Source organism: Eptesicus fuscus, chromosome 6, assembly GCF_027574615.1.
Source record: "Eptesicus fuscus isolate TK198812 chromosome 6, DD_ASM_mEF_20220401, whole genome shotgun sequence".
Lineage (NCBI taxonomy): Eukaryota > Metazoa > Chordata > Mammalia > Chiroptera > Vespertilionidae > Eptesicus > Eptesicus fuscus.
In genome coordinates this window covers 17,071,617-17,099,000 of record NC_072478.1, presented here as the reverse complement: position 1 = coordinate 17,099,000, position 27,384 = coordinate 17,071,617, and the positions used below count along the sequence as shown (strand labels likewise).

At 56.7% G+C, this 27,384-nt stretch overlaps 3 protein-coding genes across 3 annotated transcripts; 1 reads left to right on the top strand and 2 right to left on the bottom strand.

The window, feature by feature from the left end:
* Positions 1-3,740: 3,740 nt before the first annotated feature.
* Positions 3,741-8,544, top strand: B3GNT3 (UDP-GlcNAc:betaGal beta-1,3-N-acetylglucosaminyltransferase 3). The gene is made up of 2 exons (XM_008156434.3): positions 3,741-4,397; positions 6,742-8,544. The coding sequence occupies exons 1-2, from the start codon at positions 3,816-3,818 to the stop codon at positions 7,291-7,293; spliced, it is 1,134 nt and encodes a 377-aa protein (XP_008154656.2). The 5' UTR covers positions 3,741-3,815; the 3' UTR covers positions 7,294-8,544.
* An 860-nt stretch (positions 8,545-9,404) lies between these two features.
* Positions 9,405-11,080, bottom strand: INSL3 (insulin like 3). The gene is made up of 2 exons (XM_008156417.3): positions 10,845-11,080; positions 9,405-9,963 (listed from the first exon to the last, which is right to left on the bottom strand). The coding sequence occupies exons 1-2, from the start codon at positions 11,032-11,034 to the stop codon at positions 9,749-9,751; spliced, it is 405 nt and encodes a 134-aa protein (XP_008154639.2). The 5' UTR covers positions 11,035-11,080; the 3' UTR covers positions 9,405-9,748.
* Positions 11,081-12,937: 1,857 nt separating this feature from the next.
* JAK3 (Janus kinase 3) lies at positions 12,938-26,762 on the bottom strand. Its single transcript, XM_028132511.2, has 23 exons — positions 26,564-26,762; positions 26,027-26,150; positions 25,586-25,697; positions 25,273-25,418; positions 24,575-24,869; positions 23,858-23,980; positions 23,611-23,768; positions 23,093-23,204; positions 22,652-22,838; positions 21,932-22,059; positions 21,553-21,684; positions 20,945-21,029; positions 20,153-20,280; positions 19,305-19,437; positions 19,075-19,226; positions 18,823-18,973; positions 18,075-18,214; positions 17,814-18,003; positions 16,729-16,853; positions 16,320-16,492; positions 15,651-15,768; positions 15,334-15,444; positions 12,938-14,087 (listed from the first exon to the last, which is right to left on the bottom strand). Exons 1-23 carry the CDS (start codon positions 26,745-26,747, stop codon positions 13,980-13,982), a joined length of 3,315 nt encoding a protein of 1,104 aa, XP_027988312.2. The 5' UTR covers positions 26,748-26,762; the 3' UTR covers positions 12,938-13,979.
* Positions 26,763-27,384: the final 622 nt, after the last annotated feature.

Here is a 27,384-nt window from a genome sequence, read left to right as displayed (position 1 = left end):
AGAAAGAAAAAAAGAATGCAAGGAAAGGAACAGGCATTAATGGAATTAATGAACTCAGTGGCCACCCCAAGAGGTTCTATTTTGCCCTTTCTGATCCCAGTCATATGAGCCATTACATGATTGTTCTGCCTCCTCTCAGGCCTTTTCCCTTCCTAGCCCTCAGGTTTGGCTGAGTTGTAACTATTTGTGTTTGCAGAGGTGTCTTCCTTTGTGTAAGGAGCCCTTGTTTAGAACTTACAGAATGCATTCCCAGTGAACTGATCCTTGGCCATTTAGGTTTGATTTTTTTTATTTAATAAATATATAAGGAATATATAAATAAGCAGTAGTAAATCTCATAAATATTCCCTATGGTGAATTTACATAAACCTATATTAAGATTCTTTGCTCACTCCCTAATTCTCCTTTTCTGACCATCCTTCATCTGGAGTTCTCTATTCTGGTTTCTGTTGGTTTAGACCAGGGTTTCTCAATGCTGCCAGTGTTGACATTTGGGGCTTTTGTGTAGTGGGGCCACATAATGTTAAGCAGCATCCCTGGCCTCCCACACCTCCACCCCACCCACGCCATGATAACCAAAAATGTCTCCAGACATTGCCAAGCGTCCCTGAGGGCAAACTCTCCTCCAGTGGCTTGGGAGGTGGGTTTGTAGGCGCATCCTTGTCTCCCAGCATTTGGGGTCTCCAGCCACCCATGTGGCCAGGAGAATGCTGGCATCTCTAGTCTGATGTACCACGTGGCGGCTCCGTCTCTCTGCGATAGCTCACGAGGCCTTTCCCATCCTTGGCGCTCAGGGATCCGCCACGTCTGCCCTCTGAGAGGGCTCCTTTGTCATTGCCTACCTGGCTCAGGCCACTCTTCAGCAGGAAGATGTCCTTCTAGGGATTCCGTTCATTCTTGTGTCACATTCACCCGTTCTCAGTCTCATCCCGAGAGGGTTTGCCTTTTTGGATCTCCCAAGTCTGCCCGCCAGAAGCTGAACCCCGGGGACTGGCAGCCGCTCCAGGGATGCCACGGCAACAAGACCGGCTCTGCGCCACCTGCAGGCAGGCTCGCCCAGCTGTTCCCACCTCAGGGCCTTTGCACCTGTTGTTCCCTCCCCTGGGACACCTTCCCCCAAACCTCAGTCATGCTGGCTCCTCCACACCCTCACCTCCCAGCTTCGGTGTCATCCCGACCTCAAAATCCAGCCCTGCCACCAGACCCCATTTCCTCCCTTGCCTTTTGTCACCTTGTATCATTTCTTTTCTTTTTTTTTTAATACTTTTTTATATAATTTCTTTTTTTTTATTAAGGTATTATATGTGTACATATCTTACCATTGCCACCCCCCACCCTATAATTTCTTTTTTAAATATATTTTTATTGATTTCAGAGGGGAAGGGAGAGGGAGAGAGAGATAGAAACATCAATGAGAGAATCATTGATTGGGTGCCTCCTGCACGCCCCCCTACTAGGGATCAAGCCCACAACCCGGGCATGTGCCCTTGACGGGGATTGAACCTGTGGCCTTTTAGTCCACAGGCTGATGCTCTATCCACTGAGCCAAACCACCTAGGGCTTTGCTTTTTAAAAAAATATATTTTTTATTGATTTCAGAGAGAAAGGGATAGGGAGAGAGAGATGGAAATGTCAATGATGAGAGAGAATCATTGATTGGCTGCCTCCTGCACCCCCCACAGTGGGGATCGAGCCCGCAACCCAGGCATGTGCCCTGACCAGAAATCAAACCCTGACCTCCTGGATCATAGGTCAATGCTCAACCATTGAGCCACACCAGCAGGACAGTTCATTGTTATTTTTAACACATTTAGCAAATAGGCCATATGTTGGAAAAAAACACTATAGTAGTTTCTCCAACATAAATAACTATTACATATCTACAACTATAATTATACACACACACACACACACACACACACACACACACACACATACACTAGGGGCCTGATGCACGAAATTCATGCAAGAGTAGGCCTTCCTTCCCCCAGCTGCCAGCACCAGCTTCCCTCTGGCACCCGGGACCTGGGCTTCCCTTGCAGCCCCGGCTTCGTCTAGAAGGTCATCTGGAAGGATGTCCAGAAGGATGTCTGGTCTAATTAGAATATTATGCTTTTATTATTATAGATATACATATATATATTCTTTTAATCCTCACTCGAGGATATTTTTTCCACTGATTTCTAGAGAGAGTGGAAGGGAGGGAGGAGGAGGGGAGAGAGAGACAGAGAGAAACATCAATGTGAGAGACACATCGATTGGTTGCCTTCTGCATGTGCCCCGACCAGGGCTGGGGAACCTGTAACCAAGGTACATGCTCCTGACCAGGAATCGAACCCAAGACCCTGCGGTCTACAGTTGGATGCGCCAACTGCAGAGCAAACCGGCCAGGGCGATCTACATATTTAAATCCAAGAGTCACCACTCGTAAACAATGTCCCAGGCATGATTAGCATCACACCACATTGCGCGGTAATTGGTTCTTTTGTGCACGAATGACTTTCTGCAGCAGTTTTAATGCCAACTGGCTCAGCTTCCACGTGCGCTTCTGTTTACTTGCAGTGACTGGTGTGTGCACGCATTTGCTAGACCTATTTAGTATACATTTAAAATTATAGCCGTAACCGGTTTGGCTCAGTGGATAGAGCGTCGGCCTGCGGACTGAAGGGTCCCAGGTTCGATTCCGGTCAAGGGCATGTACCTTGGTTGCAGGCACATCCCCAGTAGGGGGTGTGCAGGAGGCAGCTGGTCGATGTTTCTCTCTCATCGATGTTTCTGACTCTCTATCCTTCTCCTTTCCTCTCTCTGTAAAAAAATCAATTAAAAAAATTAAAATTACAGCAGTACATATAAAAAACCTTTCTGTGAAATTAAACTTTCATACATACTTAATTTTTTTTTAAATCCTCACCTGAGAACATTTTTTCCATTGGTTTCTAGAGAGAGTGGAAGGGAGGGAGGCAGAGAGAGAGAGAGAGAGAGAGAGAGGGAAACATCGACATGCATCAGTTGGCTGCCTCCAGATGAGCCCCTACCCGGCAACCGAGGCACGTGCCCTTGACCAGGAATCCAACCTGCAACCCTTAGGTCCACAGGTCAATGCTCTAACCACTGAGCAACTGGCCAGGGCCATACATACTTAATTATACAAACATGTCTACATAAGTAAAAACAGGTAAACTAACTAATCTATTAATTTTTTAACATATGCATTTGGAAAACCTACTTTATTAATATAATAGGCTTTCAGCTTTAACAGACACCACTGGCCCGAATTGGTCCGTTATACAGAGGTCTTCTAGTCAAGAAGAATGGGATGGTTGTATCAGAACCCCAGAGCTCAGAGCTTCCTAGAGGGGCAGGTGAAAGGGAAGCAAGAAGGACCCCAGCAGCTCTCAATGGATAGAAAGGGAGTTCTCAGCCTCCCAGCCCCCCATCTGGGAGGCTCCTGGGCCATCCCTGAGGCAGGGACATGAGGAGGACCAGGTTGGCTATGGAGGGCGGATTCTGGGCAGGCGGAGTCTGGTGGTCTCTCCTTGCATTCCTGTGCCTCGGTTTTCTGTGTCAATATAGAATCCCCGGCAACTGTCAGAGTCCACCTGGGTTGGGGTGCTAGGGGAGATGAGGTGTGGGGGACTAGATGGGGGCGGATTTCAATATTTTACTAACCTGAGCAACTGTACACTGCAACCAGGTGTTGGGGCCCGCAGGTGTCTCAGGAAAAGCGCTTGGCCCATCCGGGATCTTCTGTGAATGGTATTCTCCCCAGGAGCCACCCCGTGGGTCCCCTTGGACCAATCCCAAACCTGGAGACCATGAGGAGGTGTTTCCGGCCCCTGCGGACCGAGATGGTCCTGGCTGTGGTCCTCTGCACCTTCTCTCTCCTCTTCCTCCTCCTCCATCTGCACACGGCGCCCGCCCCGTGCCCCTGCAGGGGCCTGGAAGAGCCGCTGGGCACCCCTGGGGCAGTGACCTGGCCCCCTCCGCCCGCCCGGCCCCCGCCCGCGCCCTGCCGGGCCAACACTTCGGTGGCCAAGCTGCCGGACTTCCCGGAGCAGCCACCGCACGTGCGTGACTTCCTGCTGCACAGACACTGCCGCGCCTTCCCGCTGCTGCAGGACGCCCCGCGGGGCAAGTGCGCGCCGCCCGTCTTCCTGCTGCTGGTCGTCAAGTCGTCGCCCAGCAACTACGAGCGCCGCGAGCTGGTGCGCCGCACGTGGGGCCGCGAGCGGAAGGTGCAGGGCGCCCCGCTGCGCCTTCTCTTCCTGGTGGGCACAGCCCCGGACCCGAAGGAGGCCCGCAAGGTCAACCAGCTGCTGGCGATGGAGGCCAGGGTGCATGGGGACATCCTGCAGTGGGACTTCCACGACTCCTTCTTCAACCTCACGCTCAAGCAGGTAGGCTGGCGGGGAGTCACCTGTCCTTCCTGCCCAGGTCACCAGCATCTCCTCCCAGGGCTCCGAGGGGACCCGCAGACCCGTCCCCCCTCACCCGACCCGACCCCCTGTACTGTTTACGTGGCGCCTGAAGTCCATTTCCTCTCCGGGAGGCCGGGAGGAAGCGCAGGCGGCCAGAGGTTACAAGCCTGGCTGTAGGGGCCTGATGACCCAGGCTTAAATTCAGGCTCTGTGTTGCCCTTAATGATGGTTCGCCTCTCCGTGCCTCAGTTTCCTCATCAGGGAAATTGGGATATTAATTGGACTCATCCACCTCTGAGGACTGCTGTAAGGATTTCATAAGATGAGATTAGGTACCTGGACCAATGCCAGGCTCTCAAATAATATTGGCAGTGGTGTGGGGGGAGGCGGGTGCTGGACAAAACGTGTCTTGTTTATTCGGTCTGGTTCAGTCTCCCCATGAGGTCTAGTCTGTGCAGTGAGTACTCAATAAAGACTTTTTTTTTAAAATTAATTTATTTTTTTACAGAGAGGAAGGGAGAGGGATAGAAAGTTAGAAACATCGATGAGAGAGAAACCTCGATCAGCTGCCTCCTGCACACCCCCTACCGGGGATGTGCCTGCAACCAAGGTACATGCCCTTGACCGGAATCGAACCTGGGACCCTTCAGTCCGCAGGCCGACGCTCTATCCACTGAGCCAAACCGCTCAGGACAATAAAGACTTTTTTTAAAAATCCTCATCCGAGGACATGCTTAGAGAGAAGAAGGGAGGGGAGAGAGAGAGAGAGAAACATTGATTGGTTGCCTTTTGTATACTCCCCAACTGGGGATAAACCCACAACCCAAGTATGTGCCCTGACCAGGAATTGAACGGGCAACCTTTGGGTGCATGGGACAATGCTCAACCAACTGAGCCACTCTGCCGGGCAATAAAGACATTTTTGATGGACATGAACCCATGGCAGGCCCTAGCTGGTGTGGCTCACTTGATAGAGCGTTGGCCTGGGGACTGGAGAGTCCCAGGTTCGATTCTGGTCAAGGGCATGTACCTTTGTTGCGGGCACATCCCCGGTAGGGGGTGTGCAGGAGGCAGCTGATCGATGTTTCTCTCTCATCGATGTTTCTAGCTCTCTGTCCCTCTCCCTTCCTCTCTGTAAAAAAATCAATAAAAATATATTGATTTTAAAAAACCATGGCAGCCGAAACCGGTTTGGCTCAGTGGATAGAGTGTCGGCCTACGGACTCAAGGGTCCCAGGTTCGATTCCGGTCAAGGGCATGTACCTTGGTTGCGGGCACATCCCCGGCAGGGGGTGTGCTGGAGGCAGCTGATCGATGTTTCTCTCTCATCGATGTTTCTGACTCTCTATCCCTCTCTCTTCCTCTCTGTAAGAAATCAATAAAAAATATATTAAAAAACAAAACAAACAAACAAAAATCATGGCAGGTAGAGAGAATCCGTGTGCAGAGGAGGAGTTGGAGGCTCCAAGGATCGAGCCAGGTTGGGGGTGGGGTGGAGCAAGCTGAGTGGAGATCCAGCTCAGGTTCCTGCTCCTCATAGGTACAGACAGGTCTGGGTTCAAGATCTCGAGGAGCTACTTCTGTGTTGTGTGACCTTGCTCCAGGCACCGTCTCTGGACAGCTTCTGTTTCCTCCTGTGTAAATGGGGTTGAAGGCCACATTTGCCGCTTGTGGCTGCATTAGGGATTCAAAGCAGGGCAGGCCCTCAGGACATCAGTTGGCAGGCAGCAAAGGTTACGATGGAGGAAACGGAAGCCAAAGTAAGCAGAAGGCCAGAACCCCTCGACACGCCGCGTTCTTAACACAAAAGGCCGAAGGGCATGGTAAACATGAACTTAAACATGAATCTAGCCCCTATGGGGCATTGAGCCCACAATGGGTGCTGGGAACATGGCCCGGGTAGGAGACACAGCCCCCACCCAGGGGGAACCCAGAGTCCGGTAGGGGAGGTAGATGCTCCACGACAACCACACAAGTAATTATATAACAGCGGCACTCACCCGGGCAGAGTGGAAAGGAAGAGCAATAAACATAAATGTGACAGTTTTCTTGGCGCTTTAACAAACATCATCTCCCTGGATCCCCAACAATCCTGCAGGCAGGTCCTGAGATGAGGCCTGAATGGAAAGTTGGAAACTGAGGCACAGAGAAGAGCCGTTGGTTGTTGAGGTCACCCCACAAAGTGGGGAGGGCCTTGAACCCAGGCTGGGTTGACTGGGGACACATCCTCACCTGGTCTCAATGGGCTGTGGGGGGGCCACCCGGGACCTGAGGCTGGTTGTCCCAGCCCTTAAGCCCACACGCCCTGTCCGCCCACCTGCAGGTGCTCTTCCTACAGTGGCAGGAGACTCGGTGCACCAACGCCAGCTTCATCCTCAACGGGGACGATGATGTCTTTGCACACACAGACAACATGGTCTCCTACCTGCAGGGCCACGACCCTGACCGCCACCTCTTTGTGGGGCAACTGATCCAATCCGTGGGCCCCATCCGGGTCTCCTGGAGCAAGTATTACGTGCCGAAGATAGTGACACAGGAGGAGCGTTACCCGCCCTACTGCGGAGGGGGTGGCTTCCTGCTGTCCCGCTTTACAGCTGCCGCCCTGCGCCGGGCTGCCCCCGCCCTGGACCTCTTCCCCATCGATGACGTCTTCCTGGGCATGTGCCTGAAGCACGCGGGCCTGAGGCCCGCCTCACACAGCGGCATCCGCACGGCCGGCATCTGGGCCCCCTCCGCACGTCTGTCCTCCTTTGACCCCTGCTTCTACCGGGAGCTGCTGCTGGTGCACCGCTTCTTGCCGTACGAGATGCGGCTCATGTGGGATGCGCTGAGCCAGCCCAACCTCACCTGCGGCAGGCGCACGCAGATCTACTGAGGGGGTGTCGGGGCCCTGGCCCCTGGGCTCCCGTCTCCACCCCCCAGGAGGGGGTAACATTTTCTTCCCAGGAAGAGACCTTTGTCCTCCTAGGCCATAGGGAAGTGCCAGGGAGGGTTTGATGAGTGAATAGTTTTGTTTGTTTGCTTTTTTTTATATATATATACATTTTTATTTATTTTAGGGAGAGAGAGAGAAAAAGGGAGAGAGAGAGAGAGAGAAACACTGATTAGCTGGCTCCTGCGTGCCCCCACTGGGGATTGAGCCCGAAACCCAGCATGTACCCTGACCAGGAATCAAACCAGAACCAGCGACCTCTTGGTGCATGGGATAGTGCTCAACTCACTGAACCACACTGGCCAGGGCTGATTAGTGAAGAGGTTCGTAGCAAATTCCTACACATCCTTCAAAACTCACCCAGGACTGCTTAGGCCAGCTTCACCATCCTTCCTAGACTCTCAGCTGGAGGGACCGTCTTTTTCCATGGCAGCTACTGGCAGAAGCACTTGGGCCAGGGTTCCAGCTGCTGCTGCTGCTGCTTCCAGCCCGTTTGAGTCGAAGTCCCACATCCCAGCCCCAACCTTGACCGTGGGCTGGCCCCTAAACAGTGGCCGGCCTCTCCTTGGTAGTGAATCTGCAGTGGTTAATCGTGGGTGAGTTCTGGCCATGGATCACGGCCAATTGGGAATTCCCAAGGTCACATGCAGCTGAAGGGAGAAGCATTTTTCAGCTAGGGGAAGGGCCTTGGACCCTCAGATGGTAGGAGGGGTCAGAGAGGCCCCGAATGGGACCGCCCCCTCCCTGCCTGTGGTGTTAAGTGCTCTGGTGGCGGAAACATTGGCCAGAGGAGGGAGGCCGCGGTCTGTCTCAGGCTATGAAGATTCGGTCCGGAGTACCTGGCAGGCCCCAGGCCCCACACCTGGGATCCCCAAGAACTCAGGAAACAGTACTGGGACCAGAGGGGTCTTCACTGGGCCCAAGGCCACACAGACACTCACCCCAGTGCCCTGAGAAGGAGGAGGTTCAGATCCTTGAGTGGCCCTGAGCTCTTGGGACCCAGGACTGGCCCCCCAACCCAGAGTGTCCTTCTGATTAGGGAGATCTAAGCGAACTGGTGAACCCCAATCCTGCTGGCCTTGACAAGTGTCTGGGACTTGGGCCTCACAGGCATTAGGGTGGTGGCGGGGCACCTCAGGTAGCAGAGTACAGACTGGGGAGTGGGTCCTCAGGGAATAAAATGTTTGGTGAAGACCTGGGGTCTTTTTTTTTTTTCTTTTTTTTTTAGTTATTTATAAGTTTTAGCTCAGGTCAATCTACATTTATTTATAAAAATCTCATTTCCAGTAGAAAATATACACCTGCAGGAGTCTCAATCATGCTGATCTGACCTTACCTCATCCCTGTTCACACACCCACCATGGCTCCCAATAGCCCTAAGCTTATATGGCCCAAGTCTGACTCTCACTACCAGCTTGGTGACAGTCTCAGGAGAGAAAGGCACGGCTTGAGTCTGCTCCTGTCTGCAAGGGACACAGGGCCCACCTCCGGCTCCTGCTTCTGGCAAGGCCCCTTCCCAATCCCACCCGACCTCCTCTCTCCTCCCGTGAGGACTGTGCCTCTGCTGTCCTCCATCCTGCCTCCTTCTCTCCCTTCTTTAAGTATTTACAGCGCACCTATTGTGTGTTGCACACCTTGCCCTGTACTCTCTGCCAGACCCACCTTATAGCAAGGAGGTCATATTATAGGATCCCCATCTCAGGATGAAGGGAGGATGCAAGTGAGAAGAATGGTTAGAGTTCGATCAATAAATATCCACTGTGACTAACTTAGATGTGTGTGTGTGTGTGTGTGTGTGCATACCATTAAGTGGGCATTAAATGACATTAAGGCCCTCCCAGGATTTGAATCCTGAACCTGGCCATTCCCACCTTGTCTGATCTTGGCAAGCAATCATCTCCCAGGGCCTTAATTTCCCCATTTTTTACTGTGATGACTCAAGTTGTTGTCAAACTCCTAGAAGTGTTGCTGGGCCTATGGCTGCCAGGGGCCAAGCCCATGTGAGGGCCGACCTAGGCTGGTCCCTTTTTCTTGAGAAAATGCAAAAAAGCCGCTTTGAATTCTGCAGTTTTATTATTGGGGAGACAGCAAGATGGGGTGTCACAAGTGCAGAGAGGGTGGTGCCTGGGGCTCCTCGGAGGTGAGGACATTTAGCCCTCGGTATCTGACATCACTATAAAATCAAGGATTCTCCAAGCCAGGGTGGTGGGGTGCCCCCCCCCCCGAGTTGACCCCATAGAAGATGGGTGACCTAGGGTAGGTGGTGAGTTCCCTGTCCCAGGATGTAATCAACAATGCCCCCCAGATATGGGGCTGTATGGTGCTGTATGGCTTCAGGAAGTCACCAAACCAGAACTTCTGGGTCTCTGACTCCCCCGAGGCCATGCCCTAGGAGGGCTCAGTGGGGACAGAGGGTCAGTAGGTCTTGCCAGGTGCAGCCGCTAAGGCAGCAGTGGCGGGCAGGGTTGGTGGCAGTTGCCCGGCGATGGTGGTGGTGGTGGTGGTGGTGGTGGTGGTGGTGATGGTGAGAGGCCTGGGGCAGTACCAGCATTTGGTCCTCGGCCACCAGGCCATGGAGGAGGTGTCGTCCTTCCAGCCATTGCAGCAGCTCACCTGGGGACAGGGTAGAGTTCAGCATAGATAGGGGACCCCAGAAGACACCCCATTCTCTGTGCACACCCCTGCATGCTCACATCCTGCTAAGTGCCCCACCAAACACGCATCATGCACACAAATAGTGAGCACTTATTAAATAACTACTGTATACCGGGCACAGATTTAATCAACCATCCAGGTGTGTGCACGCTTGACCCACACTCAAGCCCCTTGCAGTGCACACACACATGTGCCACCTATCACATGGGCGCACAGACACTTCCCAGAGTAGAAGACAGCAGAGGTGGCATGTGACACACTTATGTGCATGGGTGTGCCGACAGTGGGTACAGATGGACACAAGCGCACCCCTGGATGAGCACACACAGTAACATGCCCTCAAACCCCCTCCCACTGCCCCCACCTGCCCTGTGTAACTCTACACACCTATCTGCACCCATATCACACACACACACACACACACACACACACACAACACACGTGTGTGACACACGTGCACACAAACCTGTGTTATGCCCCCTGCACCAGGGCTAGGGGAGGAGAGTGAGCACTGGTAGTGCCAAAACAATCAAAATAAGTCATATTTTAATGCAGTATTTTTTTAAAATCAAAATTAATACAAAAATGCATGAAGATCAAAATACTGAAATGGTAGAGGATCTGACTGCACTTGCAAGACTCTCCCGCTAGGCCTCGCGCCGGTTCCCGCCCAGCGGGGAGAGCATCCTCTGCGGACTTGCACTCGCCAGCGGCCGGCAGGTGGATCCCGGTCCGCCGCGCGCGCACAAACCCGCCCGCGCCCCGAAGCCCACAGGCGCTCCGTGCCCACTTAGAAACCCTAAAAACCCAGGAACACAGCCCCTGCCTGCCCCACTTACGGTCTCCGCCAGCCACTGGCCGCCCGGTCTCGGGGGACCAGCGCGGGCCCCCACACACTCGCACCAGCGCGCGAACGAAATGGTGGCCACACAGCTTCTCTGGCCCCTCCGGGGTGGGCGCGCGGCCCAGCGTCACGACCAGGGCCGAGCTCAGCAGCACCAGCGCCCAGGGCAGCGGGCGGGGGGCCATCGCGGCGGGAAGCGCCTGAGCCCAGCAGGCACCCCCCTTATAGGCTCCCCGCCGGCCCCAGCTGGGGGCCTTGGAGGAAGGAGGAGGCGTGTGAGAGGGCCCAGGGAGAGGGTCAGGGTCAGGGTCAGGGTGAATTCAGCGGGAGCCCTGACGCTGTGTTCTTTGTTGTAATGCTAGTGCCTGACTTCATGGAGCTTTGATTATGGAGGTAACCACCCCCCGATGATGGCCATCTCCAAAAAACGCGTGCCTGCCCCGTAGTTAGATGAAGCACCAGGCGCCCTTCCCCGCCCAGGCTCCTGTTTGGTCCTGATAACTGACCATTGGGGCCACTTGCCTTTTCTCTTTCACGCTTTAAATGACCACTCTCGTGTTTTAAAGTCACCAATAAAGGCCCTAGCCGGTTTGGCTCAGTGGATAGAGCGTAGGCCTGCGGACTGAAGGGTCCCAGGTTCAATCCCGGTCAAGGGCATGTACCTTGGTTGCAGGCACATCCCCAGTGGGAGGTGTGCAGGAGGCAGCTGATCGATGTTTCTCTCTCATCGATGTTTCTCTCTCATCGATGTTTCTAACTCTATCCCTCTCCCTTCCTCTCTGTAAAAAAATCAATAAAAAGTATATATTTTTAAAGTCACCAATAAAGGATGAGAGTTGAAAACCCTAGGCCCCCAATCCTCAATGCCAGTAAAAGCAGAACCCTGACCTGGCCATGCTCTCTCTCTACCTGCCTCTTGGCTGTGTGGCCCCAAGTGTGTTGTGTCATTTCCAGGTTCTAAATCAATAATAACCCTTTATTTTTTCAGAGTTCCCAGATGGTTACTGATGGCATCTTGTACTCGCAATAAGCTCAGGGGCTGGTCCAGCCCCACGCTGGACATTGACAGGCTGAGGGGGACACAAACGGCAAGGGTCCCTCCCCCTGGGCGGGGCCTGGGTGTTCCCACCTCTAGTGGACTGCTGGCTGAGGAGTCCTTATTATTATCTTTATTTGAAAGAAGTGAAATAGATAAACTGAGAAATCATTTCATGGGGTGGGGGTGGCGCTCAGCCAGCTGAGACCAGGGCTATCTAGAGTCTTATTAGGGTACACGTAAGGAAACTGGCTCAGAGAGCGGACCACACTTGCCCAAGGTCGCAGCAGGCAGGCCCTGGAATGGGGGTGCTGGCTGGCTCTGCCTCTCTCACATTAGGGTCCCCTTGGGCTGGGCAGAGACGGAAGGGCCCAGAACAAATGTGGCTGCATTTGCTCAGCACCTACTGGGTGGCACCCTGGTGCCCAGGAGGCCTTGGGACCCTGTTTCACCAAGAACGGAAGCTAAGGCAGAGAGAGCTTAGAGCAGCCCTGCAGCCCCCTGACTCACTCCGCACTTTTCACCAAAGCAGGTGGCTTTTCCTGGGCTGAGGTCTCTGTCTTTGTCTCTCTCCCCTGCTCTCTCTCTGTCGTTCTCCATGTCTTCCCAGCAGTCCTGAGGAGCACACAGGGGACTAGCTGGGCCCTCCTGATGTCGAACCCCTCCCCATAGCCTAGCTCTTCCAGCCGGGCCTTACCCTCTGACCCACGCAGAACAGCCTGTTCCCTCCACCCTCCAAAAGCCTGTAATCAGCTCCCCGGGACAGAGCCGAGGCCAGCAGCTGGGGCTGGGGGAGGGCTTCTGTCCTCCAGGGCCCCAGCCAATGCCCTACCCTGCTGTTCTCCTCCTGCAGCCTCTCCCAAGGCCCCCACTGTGCCCTTCAGGGGTCTCTATCCCCCCAGCCCTAACCACATTTCTCCCCTGATAGTACCCTCCTCAAGGTTCCCCATCACCCAAGTCCAGCAACAAACCATCCCTTCCACTGAACTCCTTTATTCATTCAACAAACACCCCAGAGTCCCCGCTGTGCCCACCCTACCCAGCCCCCATGGAGCCTCCAGGTCAGAAGAGACAGCTGGACAGTCGGCACCCCAGCCCTATGGTCAGTAGGAAGCACAGGCCTTGTGGGGTGTGGTGGGAGCACACCAAGGAAGGCCACAGGGGGTGATTGATAGCTGGGGTTTGAGAGATGAATGCAAGTTTTCCAGGGAGGCTAAGTGGCAGGAAAGCCTTGCAGGCAGGTGAGAAGGTTTGGTGGGGCTTAACCTGCACAAGCCTCCATAAGTTGACTCTACACAGCTGAGGAGCCAACTGGGAACTGGGGCCCAGAGAGGGGAAGCAACTTGCCCACTGTCACACAGCAAGTAAGTGGCTCCAACAAACTCTGTACTCTGAGCTTCCTCACTGTCACCATGATGTTCCCTCTGCCAAGAATGCCTTTCCCTCCCTCAGCTGCTGAAAAGCTCCCGTCAGGCTTCAGAGTCGTCAATGTGTAACCCTCTGATCAAGAGAGAAAGGCCCCAGTGTACAGGCGGGGAAACACGCCCTGGGGTACAGTTAGGGTAGACTGGGACCCCAGCAGCTCCTGGCCCTTCACATAGTCCCAGTCACACTTGCTCTTCCAAAAAGTGAATTTCCAACCAGAGCAGCTGCTCTTGTCCTTGGCTCCCTCCAGTGAGAGCAGGATGGGCGAGCAGAAGCCTGCGCTCATGTATTTAAAGCTACACAAGGTCCCTGCTGGAAACTAGTCAGGGAAGACATTCTCTGAGAGGATGGGAAAGTGGGAGGAGCTTAAATGTGGCCCCGCCCCTCTGGGAGCAGGGCTCAACGGGCCCGTAGAGCCGTCTGTCTTGAATTTTTACAAGTTCCAAAGGCCACGAAGCTGCCGTTGCTCCACAAGCCAGGGACGCCCCCAAACGCAATGTCATTTGACTCCTGGGGGTCTCCGTGAAGCAGGTGGCAGCACCCTGCCCAAACTCGAGAGGCCCGTCCATTGCGACAAGAACCCAGAGGTGCGGGAGGTATAAAAACGACAGTGAGTGAGGTTCTCCCTCCAGACAAGCAGGGAAGGTGTCCATCTCATGCTCCTGGACGCTACCCCCGACTTCCACTCCACAGCGCCTCCAGCTGGGGGCCCAGGGTGCTGAAGGATGGTCGGTCTTGTGGGCTAGGAGCCCAGCACAGCTTCATGAGCTCATGAACCTGGAGGAGGGGTGGGGGGAGGAGACAACAGGGTCACATGGGAGTGGTAGGAAGGACATGACTCTTGTTCTAAAAGACTCCATCCCTCCCCTGCTCCAAAGCCTCCCAAGGCTCCCTAAGGGTCTTAGAACAAAATCTCACCCCTCCTCTGCCTCCTTCCCTCCATTCCCTCCTTCCTGCTTCCATGCAGCCACATCGTTATTTAAACGCACCAAGCTCCTTCCTACCTCAGGGCCTTCACAGCTGCTGTATCCTCCACGGAGAAGGCCCTCGGCCAGCTCTCCCCACGGAGGGGCTCCTCCTTTAGGTATCCCCTCCTCTAAGAGGCCCTCCCTGGCCATCCCTCCCTGATCACTTCCCCGTTCATCTCTTTCCCGCCAGCATGGTTTTCTTTTTTTTAATATTTGTATTGATTTTTAGATTGAGAGGAAGGGAGAGGAAGAAACATCAATTGGCTGCCTCCTGCACACTCCCTACTAGGGATCAAGCCTGCAACCTGGGCATGTGCCCTGACCCCAAAATCGAAGCAGCAACCTTTCTATGCGCAGGATCATGCCCAACCAACTGAGCCACACAGGCCAGGGACCCACCAGAATGTTTTTGCTGGTTTCTGCTGGTTACTGGGAGGGCCCTGCTGAGTCCCCAGCATCAGAACACAGTCGTAGCTCCATATTTGTGGCCCAAACGAGTTAATTTGTGAATGACCAACTGCCTGGCAGAAACTCTCACAAAAGTTGTGATGATAGCCCTGGCTGGTGTGCTCAATAGTTAGAGCGTTGAGCCATGCACCACAGGGTCGTGGGTTCAATTCCTGGTCAAGGGAGTGTACCAGGTTTGATTCCTGCCCCATTGGGGTGCAAACATGGGAGGCAACCAATTGATGTGTCTCTTTCACCTCTCTCTCTCTCTCTCTCTCTCTCTCTCCCCCTCCCTCCCTTCCACTCTCTCTAGAAATCAATGGAAAAAAATTCCTCTGGTGAGGACTAACAAAAACAACAAAGCTGTGATGATAAACGTGAGTCCCCACGATTTTATTGAGTGCCAGCTGTGTGCTGGGCGTGCCCGTCCTGTAAGGCACTGTTATTTCCGTTTTGGATATGGGTCAGCTGTGGCTCTGAAAATGCCCAGCCTCACGCCCCGGCGGGAGCTCTCCACCAAGAGACAAGGTGGTGGAGACTCAGAGGGGCCGGCTGGCTTGCCCAAGACCCTAGTGTGGGAAACGGAGTCAGTTCCTCCGAGCACTCACCTCACCAGGGCAGGCTGGAGGCGCAGGCAGCCTCTGGCCCTCGGCCAGCAGGTCCAGGAGGCGGCAGAGAGCCGGGACATCTCGCTCACATCCCATCATCCGCAGGAACTCCTGGGGCCAGAGGGAACCCAGGTGATGGAGGGGAAGAGGGGAGCAGGTGACTAGGGGGTAAGCCATCCTGAAGGGAGGAAGGGCTCACTCCTGGTGGGGGCAGGGGAGGGGTCCTCCGTGATGGAGGGGCTGCCTGAGGGGAGGCGGTCAGCCATAGCGAGGGGGTGGGAGAAGGAGGGTGCTAGGGGCTCAGGACGCTGACTCACAGCGGAGGGGCTGCAGCTCTTGTCGCTGTAGGTGAACAGCTCGTACAGAACAACCCCAAAGCTCCAGACATCTGACTGGCGCGAGAAGATGTTGTCGGAGAGGGACTCCGGGGCGTACCTGGAGGGGACAGGGCGGCCTTGGGGTGCGAGTGCGGGGCGGACAGGAAAGGAGCAGCACTGGGCTAGGGCAGCTGGCCAGGGCAGGTGGGCGACAGGAAGGTCAGACCCCAGCTCCAGGGCTCAGTTCCCCTGACTGTGGGATGGAGCTGAATCTGTGGCCAGCCAGGGCGGGACCTGGGGGCGGGGGTGGGGGGATGTGGGGGTGGGGGCGGGTGTCAACTCTGTGGCCTGTAGTTGTGGGGACGGGAGGGGCCAGTGCTGAGGGGGAGGGGCGCAGCCAGTACACTGGGAAGGGCGTAGTCCAGGAGGGGCCAGGGCTGTGGGCGGGGCGGGGCTGGGGTGGGCCCAGGACAGTAAGGAGAAGGGGCCGGATCAGAACAGGGGGAGCAAGGGAGGGGCCCGGATAGTGGAGCGGAGAAGCAGGGGACCAGGGCGGGGCTCAGGGTGCGGCTGCAGCTGTGGGCGGGGCCCGCACACTGGGAGGAGGGGCGTGGCCAGGGAGGGAAAAGCCTGTGGGGAAGAGGGGCGGGTTGAAGCGGGGTTTCCCACCAGAAGATGGGGCTTTGGCCCGGTTCCCGGACAACGTAATAGTCTTTGTCCAGGGGTAGCAGCTTGGCAAGGCCGAAGTCAGCGATCTTGACGTGCGTCTCACTCTCCACCAGGATGTTCCGCGCTGCCAGGTCGCGGTGCACACAGCGGCGGGAGCCCAGGTACTCCATGCCCTGCAGCCAGACATGGGGTACACTCAGCAGGGGCCCCCCCGAGCCTGACCTGGATCCAGCCCCAATCCCAACCCAGATCCAAGCCTAACCCCACTTCTGCCTCATCCTGACCTTAGCCCGAACTCAACCTCACCTCCAACCAGACCTGGACCCCAAGTCAGCTTTCGCCAGGCTCCTCCCAGACTCCCACCCAAGGCTGGCCAGCGCGGCCCGCAGGTCCCGGGGCTTCCCCGCACCTTGCAGATCTGTGAGGCGTAGAGGAGCAGGCGGCCAGCGTCAAGGCGCGCACGGTGCCGCTGCAGGAAGTCTCGCAGACAGCCACTGGGCAGGTATTCCATGACCAGCCGCAGGCTCTGGCGGCCTAGGAGGCAGGGAGGCGGGAGGGGTCACCACGGGCCCAACTCTTGTCTCCTCCCTTCCCCATTCTTCCTCCTGTTCAGAGTGGGACCTTGGGTTCTTCCTGGACTCAGTATTGCTTTCTATAAAGCTAGAGGCCCGATGCTCGAAATGCGGCGGCTGCCTCGGCCCTCGCAGCCCGAGCTTAGTCAGGAAGGACATCCGGTCTAATTAGCATATTATAAACTAGAGGCCTGATGCACAAAATTCATGTGGGGGTGGGGGGTGTCCCTCTGCCTGGCTTGCACTCTCTCCAATCTGGGACTCCTCGGGGGATGTCTGACTTCCAGTTTAGGCCAGACCAGCAGTCAGACATCCCTCTTGCAATCTGGGACCACTGACTCCTAACTGCTCACCTGCCTGCCTGCCTGCCTGATTGCCCCTAACCACTCTGCATGCTGGCCTGCTCGCCCCCAACTGCCCTCCCCCACTGGCCTTCTCACCCCCAACTGCCCACCCTTGCCAGCCTGCTCGCCCACAACTGCCCCCCACCCACCGACCTGACCGCCCCCAACTGCCCTCCCCTCCTGGCCTGATCACCCCTAACCACCACTGCCTTGGCCCCAGCACCATGGCTTTGTCTGGAAGGACGTCTGGAAGGTCTCCCGGAAGATCTCCTGGTCTAATTAGCATATTACCCTTTTATTAGTATAGATAGATGGGAAGGCAACAACACTTATTGCTGATGTCTCTTGAGTACTTTCTACCATATATACTGATTCATTGACACCTCATAATGACCCATTTTTCAGGTGGGAATATTGAAACTCAGAAAAGGTCAGCCCTGGGGACAGGGTTGGAAGTGATAGCGCGGAATAAATAACAGTGTCCACGGCACCTGCTGGGGTTCGCAGACTACCCCAAAGGGGAACTGTAGGGTGATGAGGAAGTGGGATTTAGAGTGCCCATTGGGGCGGGGGTGCACCTGGGCCGTAGCTGACCCCGCGGTACTTGACAATGAAGTCGCTGTGCAGGGCTTTGAGGATCTGGATCTCCCGCTGGAAGTCCTTCTGCTGGTCCGGCCCGCTGTGCTGCAGCTGCTTCACAGCCACCAGGGCACCTGTGTTGTCTCCCAGCGGGTCATAGCGGCACAGCTCCACGCTGCCAAAGTTGCCCTGAGGGAGAGCAGGGCTGGTGTCCGCGTGCCGGGGTGCCACCCTGCCCACCCCAGCCCAGCCCACCTCACCTTGCCTAGCTGTGAAATGTACTTGAGGTGTCTCTCCTCAAAGATGGTAGGGTCCTGGCAGGCATAGAGCTGGGCGCCATTCCACAGCCCATCATGGGGCGCCAGGGCACCAGGCGTGGGGTCCGAAAGGAGCTCATAATCTGGGGGTCACAGACAGTGATTTGCTCTGTGACCTCAATCTGCGTGCACACCCTTTCTGTGCACATGGCCACCGCGAGCCAAAGGGTACTTTGTGGGGCTGAAGCGGTGCCCTCTGGGCCCAGGCAGGTCCCTCAGGCAGTGCACACCCTGTGCAACGACACGTGGCTGTGGGTATTGAAGGGCCTTTCCAGACTCCACTGCCGTGAGCTGTGGTCACATGACTGAGCTCAGTCTGATGGGGGAGATGCACTCTGTACCCCTTCAGGCCTGGCACATGGACACCTAGAATGGGACCCTCCACACTCTTAACTACAGAGGATCCAACAGAGACCTGAGGCCCGGGGATGGCTGGAGCCACAAAGAGGTGCCTGTTGACCTGGACACCCACCCTCACTGAATGAGAGCTAAACACCCGTCATGTTCAGCCTTGAGCTCAGGTGTCTGTTTGTTACAGCTGCTATCAAACGGGCCATTACAGCTGACTGTTACAGGACCGACACTCCAGTCTTTCTAGGCACACAGATTGGGCCCTGCTCCCACTGGGCCCTGCTCCCACTGGGCCCAATCCCACATGCAGGTCCTGCCCACCCTGCGGCCCAGGCAGCACCTGACGTAATGAGGTTGTTCAGGTCACGGATGACGGCGCGAAAGGAGGGCCTGTGGCCTGGCTCATAGGCCATGCACTGCTGGATCAGCAGGGCCAGCTCCATCCACTTAGGGGCAGGCAGCTGCTGCCGCTCCTCGTAAAACTGGAGCTTCTGAGGACGGGAGGAGGAGCCGGTCACCCTGGTGCCCCCTCAGGAGGCCTTCCCAGACCCACTCATCCTCCCCAAGCTGTCAAAGGGGAAGGAAGGCTGACCTTGGCGGGCTCCAGGGTACTGATGGGCACTGTGACACCGCTGAACACCTCCCAGACTGTGGCCCCGAAGCCCCACTTGTCAGCTTCCAAGCTAAGTGTCCGGGCCTCCTGGAGACACTCAGGGGCCACCCAGGGGATCCGGTCAGTGAGCACTGTGGGGGCGGAGATGGCAGCAAGGATCACTTCCTTGTCCCACGAGGCCCCTCCCTCCTCCAGCCCTCTGCACTTACTCTCCAGGCTGAGCACAGTGGGACTGACTCCGGGATCACTCAGCTTGATGAAGGGCGGGCTCCCATCAGTGCCCTCCCGAGCCAGGAGCACCTTCCGGGCTGAGACATTGCCATGCGGGAGGCCTTTGTCCTCCTGAGGGGGCCGGGCATAATGAAATGCCAGGGAGGGTTTGATGAGTGAATATGCTGGCTGCTGACTGCTACACACCCTGCAAAGCCCACCTGGGGCTGCTCAGACCATACTCTGGAATCTTCCCTAGAATACTGGCAGCCTGACTGGCCTCCTCTAGCCCACCCCCTATACCTGACTACGGCACTCCCCTTCTCAAATACTGCTCTCCCACCCTGTGGCTCCCCAGTGGCTTCAGGATAAAGTCAAAGGCCCTCAGCCTGGCGTTCAAGGCCTTTTGAAGCCCAGCCCTTGTGCATTCTTACCCACGAGCTCTCTCACCCCGACCCTGGTCTCCTGCCAAGTGAACGAAATGATGCACCCAGACATGACACATACCCTCTTCGCTGTAAGGCCTTTGCCCAGGCTGTTCTCTCAGCCGGACACGCCCTCCTTGCTTTCTCCTCATGATGAATGCCAACTCAACCTTCCAGGCCCCGGCCCTTTGGGAAGGCTTCCCCCGACCCAGCCTCATTGCTCACTGCTCCCCGATATCCACAGATGACCAGCTGTTCCCTCCCTCTGCTCTCACATCGCTGAGCCTGTGCATATGCTTTGCCCTCCGTCTAAAATGCCTCCCCTTGCGCCCTCGCCAAACTGCTATCCATACAACAGAGCCCACCCTCCACTCCCCCTCCTCTCTGAGAGCGGAGGATGGAGCAGGCAGAGGAGCACTCACCAGATAGTTGAGAGCGTAGGCCAGCTGTTTGATCACCTGCAGCTTCCAGCTGGCTGGCACCAAATGGCCACACTTGCGAAGGTATGTGTCCAGTGCTCCCAGGTGGACAAATTCCTGCACCATGATGCCTGGTGGCCACACAGGGAAGGGCAGGACTGCATCGTGGGCGACAGGCTCCGCCTCAGGAGTCACTGCACGCTGTGCTCTGACTGTTCCCTCCCCTGCTCCTCCATCCTTACCCTCCTCCCCTCTCCACCCCCCTCCCCCCATCTCAGAGCTCTCTGCCTGAAATGCCTGGCAGGCTCTGAGCTCTCTCTGTGTCTCACATCCAGCCCTTTGCGTATTTGGTGTCTTCTGCCTAGAACACCCCTCTTCTCTCCCTTCCCTAATTCCTACTTATCCTCACCGCCCACAACCATTGCCTGATCTCCAAGCCGTGTCGGTGGTCTCTGGCCACCCCGGGCGCCCTGCGCTGTCCCCATCGCACACGATCACATGTCACCTTGCCGGCCTGTCACCCAGCTCCTGGGATGAGCTAAATGGGTGGGATGGAGGCTTGGAGAGGCAATGTGGCCCTGACCAAGTCGCAGCAGGGCAGACAGTGAAGTGACATTGGAACCCAGGTCTGGCTTGGGATGGTTCTGGGGCTGGGTATTGGTGGGAGCCTGGAGTGGCGATTGAGGGGCCTATGTGCAGCGAGGGGCCCTGGATGTGTGTTTCTAATGCTGCCATGGAGAGGCTCAGTGAGGCGATGGGGGTGAGGGTGGGGGTGGGGCACAGGGTGTCTCTTACTGTCTCCGGCCATGCACACGCCATGAAGCAACACGAGATGCTGATACGACACTTGGCTCATCAAACTCGCTGCTTCCAGGAATGACTGGGGAGATCAGGAGGGAGAGAAGATGCATGGGTTCCTCTCACTCTAGGATCCAACCAGAGACCCCAAACTTACAGCTCACACACCTGCCTAAGGAGGAGGCCTGGCCCCAACTTTTTCTGGGCTTGGGTCCCACTGTGAGTGGACACTGCACTCTACATCATAATTTTCTGATGGCGGCTACAAGTGGGCACTGTAGTCTACCTCGAATCTCTCACAGATAAGTGGGAGACTTGGGGGTTAAGCAAGGCCTAGCCCCTCTGATGCCTTCATCGACACCACTCCCTGTCCTTTGCACACTCCTCTCTAGCCCACTGGCCTCCTCACTGGTCCTCAAATGTGCCCTGCTCAGTCCTGCCTGAGGACCCTTGCACTGGCTAGTGCACTCTTTCCATTTGCATCGGCGTTCCCGGACTCATCATTTGGAGATGCTGTGGCTACATTTCTGTTTTAAAATGCCTCTGATTCCATGACCCTCTCTGCAGCCAGCCTGACCCCAAAGGCCTGGTCCCTACCCGCTCACCTCCATGCAGTGCTTATGTTTAGCATCCAGCACTTTGAGCAGCACCTCCGTCTTCCGAGGCTCCCCATCCACAGTCTCGTGGCGACAGCCCCGGTAGATCTTGGTGAAGGATCCATGACCCAGGTTCTCACACTGGAGGGTGAGGGAACAACAGGAGAGGCCAGTAAGGGCACTCCTGTGGGATTCCAGCCCCCCGCCACCCCCCCCTCTCTGGCCTGAGCAAGGCACAGGCACTGGTCCCATTTTACAGATGATGAAGCAGAAGCACAGAGAGGTTACATCACATGCCTGAGGCCACACAGCAGAGAAGGATGCAGACCAGGTCTCTGGGCTTCAGCGGAGGGGTCCCCATCCACCCCTGTTTCCTGAGGCTCCTTACCCACTCCAGGCTGTCAGCGGCGATCTTGTGAAATGTCATCTGACTCAGCTGGCATCCCGAGTGGGGCTGAACAGGGGATGATGTGGGTGGACTGCAACCTCTCCGGACCACGATCAGATTGGACTTTTCTACGAGGCGGGGGTGGAGAGAGAAAACCAGAGGTCAGAGGTAAAAGGCCCTCAAAGGTTTGCTCACTTCCTGTCTTAGTTTGGAGTCACCCCAGGAAGCCGGCCCTGTGATGAGGACGCATGGACACACTCCAGGGCACATGGTTCACTGGAAAGGGGACTCCTGGTAGCCCCTAGGTGAGGGGTTGGGGAGTGAAACAGAGAGGGAAAGAACCCTGGGGGTGGGGGGGGGGGGGGAGGGGGTGCCAATGAGCAACCAGCACTATGGTCAACTTGGTCTCCGTATGGCCCGGGGCTCTGGGAGAGGCAGCACTCACACCACAGAGTGCCCCATCCCAGGGGTTTGCCTGAGAGTGAATTCACCCAGAGGGAAGGGCAAACGATGGAGAGAGATTAAGTGCTAGTGACCTCCCTCCCTCAGATTCTGGATTCAGCTGTGCCTGAGACAGTAATCCATCCCACAAGCCAATACATCAACCTTTCTTCCCTAAACCACGTTGCATTTTCTGGCACTTGCCACACAAGAGCCGTGACAAGCGGAAGAGCAGGGCCCCAGATCGACTCCTCAGCTCAAGGGAGAGGGCGGGCTCACCTTTGGGTCTAGGGGTGCAGCAGGAGGTGAGGTTCAGAGCAACCCCGTCTACGTGCAGACCACCATCCCAGCAGGCCGCCAGCAGCTCTCGGAGACTGCTATGGGGCCGGCCAAGGCCAGCCAGGGAGAAGGTTCCGGTGGGGTCGCACCGGATGAGGCAGCCCTTGTAATTGGGGCCCAGCGGGGTCTGCAAGGAGGAGCGGTCCCTGAGTGGGAGGAGGCAGCACGCTCCTCGCTCTCTCCCTCTTTCTTGAGCACTACGGGCTCATCTTGATCTCCAAGCCTTTGCACATGCTGTTTCCCTCCACTGGGAATGTCTTTTCCCTTCGCTCCTTCAAGAAGCAAATGCTCACACATCTTTCAGGACGCAACTCAAATCTCTCCTCCTCCAGGAAGCCCGCCCTCCCTGACCTCCTTCCTGGCTCCTAGTGGTGGACTAACCTGGACGCACACAGTGAGGAGGAAGCTGTCGAAATCCTGGGGGCTGCGGCGGAGAACGTAGGAGCCAGGGAGGGAACCTCCAGTCTTGAGCTTGTTGATGGCAAAATCCAGGCTTGGGGGAAGGTGGAAGGGAGCCAAGATTGCAAGACAAAGAGATGGAGGCAGAGGAACCAAGCACTATGGTCAACCTGGGCTCTAATTCTGGTCTCTCTGAGGCCCTGGAATCCTCACCAGGTAATATTCCCTCCCTCCCCCCTATGTAAAATGGGCCAAATGATGGGTTTCTGCCTGGGAGATTAAGCAAGAGGAAATGGCCTGGGACCCCAGTTGCCTGGGCAGCAGAAAGGAGACCCAGCCTCTTTGAGTGCTGACTATACACCAGTGGCGATCCAGCACTTGACCCCTTGTCCAGGGCTCCTGGAAGGCGAGGACATTGAGGCACCAAGAAGGGGAGTGACCAGGGTTTGGACTCGGGTGGAACAGGCTATTGAGGGCGGGTATGGAAGGCCGGTCCTTACGTGATGGGGCCGTGGCACTGCTGAGCCAGCTCCTCCAGCAGCCGCGGCGGCGCCACCTCCTTGCAGAAGTAGTGCTGGGAGTCCGTGGTCAGCCGGAAGTAGCCGTCCACGAGCGCCACGAAGGACAAGGAGGCTGGCAGCCCCGGGAACTCAGCCTCCTGCGAGGGGCCGAGCGAGGGCCGCGTTAGCGCCTGTTGTGGTCCCCGCTCTCGGGTAAGTCGGAAGAGGAGGGGCGCCCAGCACCCACCAGGATCTGGTTGTCTGTCCTGGTGATGGTGACCAGGCGATGCTCCCCAGCTGGGCCAGCGCGCGGGGCCTGCTTGATGCTGATGTCCACGATTTCTGGGAAGTCGCAGAAGGGCTGGAAGACCTGGGAGGGAGAGAGGCGGAGGCCTGAGGGCGGGAGTCCGCTTTCTCGGAGCCCCCAAACGCTCTTGGAAGCCTGAACCCCACCAACCCACACAATGAACCCCGCAGCTCTCGGCCTGGCCCAGTCCATTCCTTTCCCACCTCACCCCTGCCAAGCCCTCCTCTTCTATTAATCACACCCTTCTCGACCCCTCCCCTGTCCATCCCCAAATTTCCCCCACCCTACCCCCCCCCCCCCCCCCCCCCGCCAAAACCCTCCTCCATCTCTCAGTGGGAACCTTCCCTGAGCCCCTCCCTTGCTTGGCTCCACTCTATTTTCCCGCCTCTCTTAGTCCAGTCGGAAGCCCCACCCTTAGCCCCGCCCCCTCCCTGTACCATCGGTTAGCTCCGCCCAACCAGCTCCCTCCCTCTCAGCCCCGCCCATTTTCATTCCCGCCTCCTCACTCAGCCCCACCCCTCACTCTGCTAGCCACTACCTGAGGCCTCCCCGTCTCTCCCCCAGCTTGGGCCCCGCCCCCAAGAGCCCGGCCCATTTCCTGCCCCTCCCTCCTAGGCCCCGCCCCCGCCGTCGGCCCCGCCCAGATTCTGCGGGCACCTCCTGTGTTCCTGGACTCCAGGCAATGCCGCTACCACCAGCCACGCGGAGCAGCCCCTTCGCATCTTGACCACCAGCAGACCCGGGGAGGCCCACGAGGAAGGTCTCCGTGGCCCTAGCCAGGTCCAGTCTCTCCAGGTCCATGATGTACTTGGCCATGAGTGAGTGTCTGTCAGCCTGGCAGGTGGCCACGCGGAGCAGGGCCTGGCGCACCCTCCTCCGGATGCGCCTCCGGGTAACGAAGCTCAGGCCCTGGATCAGGTCGCGCAGGCCAGGGGGCAGGCAGGTCTTGTAGCTGTGAGTGGGGGGAGTGGACTCTCAGTGTGGAAACGAGTCCCGGCAGGGACTGACAGGGACACACCCCAACCCAGGCTTTAGTTGAGGGGCTGTAGTGTGGCCTGTCCGTAGGCATGGGGACACACTCAGGGGCATGCACAGGAGCAGGGCCTCAGTGTGGTGAAGGCCATTGGGGCCCACAGGACAGACAGGGACACAGGCAGGCCTTTGGGGGCAGGAGGCAGGGCCCTGGAGCCTCAGTGGGGCATGGGCCTGGGCTGAGGCCTGGGTCATCACATGGACACGCTGCAGGCTTGTAGGTAGGGAGCCTTATGGGGTTCCTGAGCTCTGGGATGCCCTGGTGGAGCCATGTTTGCGCACTCCCAGCTGGCAGCTGGGCACCACAGCCCGGAGGCCCTCACCTGACGGTCTTCAGCAGCTCCTCCGGCCGCTGGGCCTGCTCACAGGCCATCCGAGCCAAGTCCAGCACAGCCAGGCTGAGACATTCGCCCTGCTCCTTGAGGCTGAGGCCCACCGGAAGGCGGCCACTCACCAGGTCATTGCGGTGCTGGGAGCCAGTCACAGCACAACTGTGAGCCCTGAGGTTGCCCTGTGGGCCCCCACCCCTGGGCTGACCCCCACCCCTGGGTTGCCACAGGGAGGATCAGCCAAGGCCACCCCTGAGGTTGCTCTGCGGGCCCCCAACCCTGGGCCAGGCCCCACACAGACCCCTACCTGAGCAAACAGGTATTCCAGGACTGGCAGGTCAAGGATGGCGCTGGCCAAGTCCTTTCGAAGCCCGAAGCGGTGACACGTCTCTAGCCCAAACCAGTTGGGGAAGTAAAAGCTGTGGAGGGGAGGGGAGAACCCTAGAGTGTGGGGTGTTGCGGGGGAAAGGGAGTAGAGGACTGTGCCAAGACCTCACAGAGCCCAGGGTGTGCCAGTGAATTGCTGTGTGACCTTGGGCAAGCCATCTACCCTCTCTGGCCTCAGTTTCCCTGTCTGTGAAACCTACAGTGATCACACCCTCCCTGGAGCACTCATTGTGAGGTACAGGGAAATGATACATTGTAGGATCACTGTTTCAAACTCCCATTTCCTAAGCCCTCAGCAAAAGGCATCCTGCAGGGAGGGCGGGGGGGGGGGGGATGGGGGGGGAAGGGGAGTGCTTCCTACCGGAGCCTGTAGACCAGGACCTGGGTGCCCTCGTCCTCCACGGAGAAGATGTGGCTCGGGGGGAACCAGCAGGACAGGTCCTCCAGAGCCAGAGCAAACAGGGAGTGGTACACGGGCAGGATGCCTGAGGGGATGCCCCCGTCAGCTCCCCCCTGGTCTCCGTCTGTCCCCTGCAGCCCCCCAACAGTGCCACAGGGCTCTCTGGCACCTTTAGCGGTGACACTGTTCCACCCCTGCTCACACACACTCCAGGGCTCCCACTGCCCTCAGGAGAGAAGCCACTCACCCTCTTCTCAGGGCTCTCTCCCCCTCCCCCCCAGAGTATCTCTCTCCCCTGTACTCTTTACCTGGGGGATGATCAGCCGTTTTCCCTCCTGTGCTAGCACATGCCATTCCCTCCTCCCTTACCAAACTCCTACGCATCCCTCAAAGCCTCAGTTCCAATGCTGACTCAGGCTGGCAGCTATTCTAGCTCCCAATCCGGGCCCCTCACTCCTACCCATCCCTCTGGCCCCGCATTTTTAAGGGCCCACTCACCACTGGCCTTAGCAGCCCGAACACACAGCTCTTCAGCCGAGTGGTCCCCAAAGGAAAAGGATAGGCGCTGAGGGGGCCCAGGACCCCGAGAGGGCAGCAGCACATGCAAGGCTCCAGCCTCGGAAGACGAGAGGCTGTAAGAGCGCGCAGGGATCAGGGGTGTCTCCTCACCGGGAGGCGCCATGAGTGCAGCTGCCTGGAAAGAGAGAGGCAAGACTACATAGAGTAAAACCTTGAGAGAACGGACTAATTTGGGCGAGGCGGGGGTCCGTTAAAGCCAAAAGTCCATTAGGTAATAAAGTGGGTTTTCTGAATGTGTACGTTAAAAATTTGACAAATTGGTTAGTTTACCTGCTTTTACTTATGTAGACACATTTGTGTAATTACAATTAAGTCTGTATGGCCCTGGCCGGTGTGGCTCAGTGGTTGAGCATTGATCTATGAACCAGGAGGTCATGGTTGGATTCCGGTCAGGGCACATGCCTGGGTTGTGGGCTGGATCCCAGTAGGGGTGCGTGCAGGAGGCAGCCGGTCAATGATTCTCTCTCAGCATTGATGTTTTTCTCTCTCTCTCCCTCTTCCTTCCTCTCTGAAATCAATACAAATATATATTTTAAAAATTAAGTAGGTAGGAACAGTTTAATTTCACAGAAAAGTTTTCTACATCTATTACTGTAATTTTAAATTTATCCTGAATAGGTCTAGTCAATGCACGCATTCACCAGTCACAGAGAGTAAACAAATGCACAGGGCTGGGGTGTGGCTCTGCACATTGGAACCCTGGCCTCTGCAGAAAGTCACACCAACAGACAACAGAACCA

Coding starts and splice junctions, on each gene's coding strand:
- B3GNT3 (XM_008156434.3), top strand. CDS start 3,816: ATGAGGAGGTGTTTCCGGCCCCTGCGGACCGAGATGGTCCTGGCTGTG. Junction 4,398..6,741: donor TCAACCTCACGCTCAAGCAG/GTAGGCTGGCGG, acceptor GCCCACCTGCAG/GTGCTCTTCCTACAGTGGCA.
- JAK3 (XM_028132511.2), bottom strand. CDS start 26,747: ATGGCGCCTCCCGGTGAGGAGACACCCCTGATCCCTGCGCGCTCTTAC. Junction 22,839..23,092: donor TCCTCACTGTGTGCGTCCAG/GTTAGTCCACCA, acceptor TCCTCCTTGCAG/ACCCCGCTGGGCCCCAATTA. Junction 15,445..15,650: donor AGAGCTGCAGCCCCTCCGCT/GTGAGTCAGCGT, acceptor CTCTGGCCCCAG/GAGTTCCTGCGGATGATGGG.
- INSL3 (XM_008156417.3), bottom strand. CDS start 11,034: ATGGCCCCCCGCCCGCTGCCCTGGGCGCTGGTGCTGCTGAGCTCGGCC. Junction 9,964..10,844: donor GCCAGTGGCTGGCGGAGACC/GTAAGTGGGGCA, acceptor CCCTGTCCCCAG/GTGAGCTGCTGCAATGGCTG.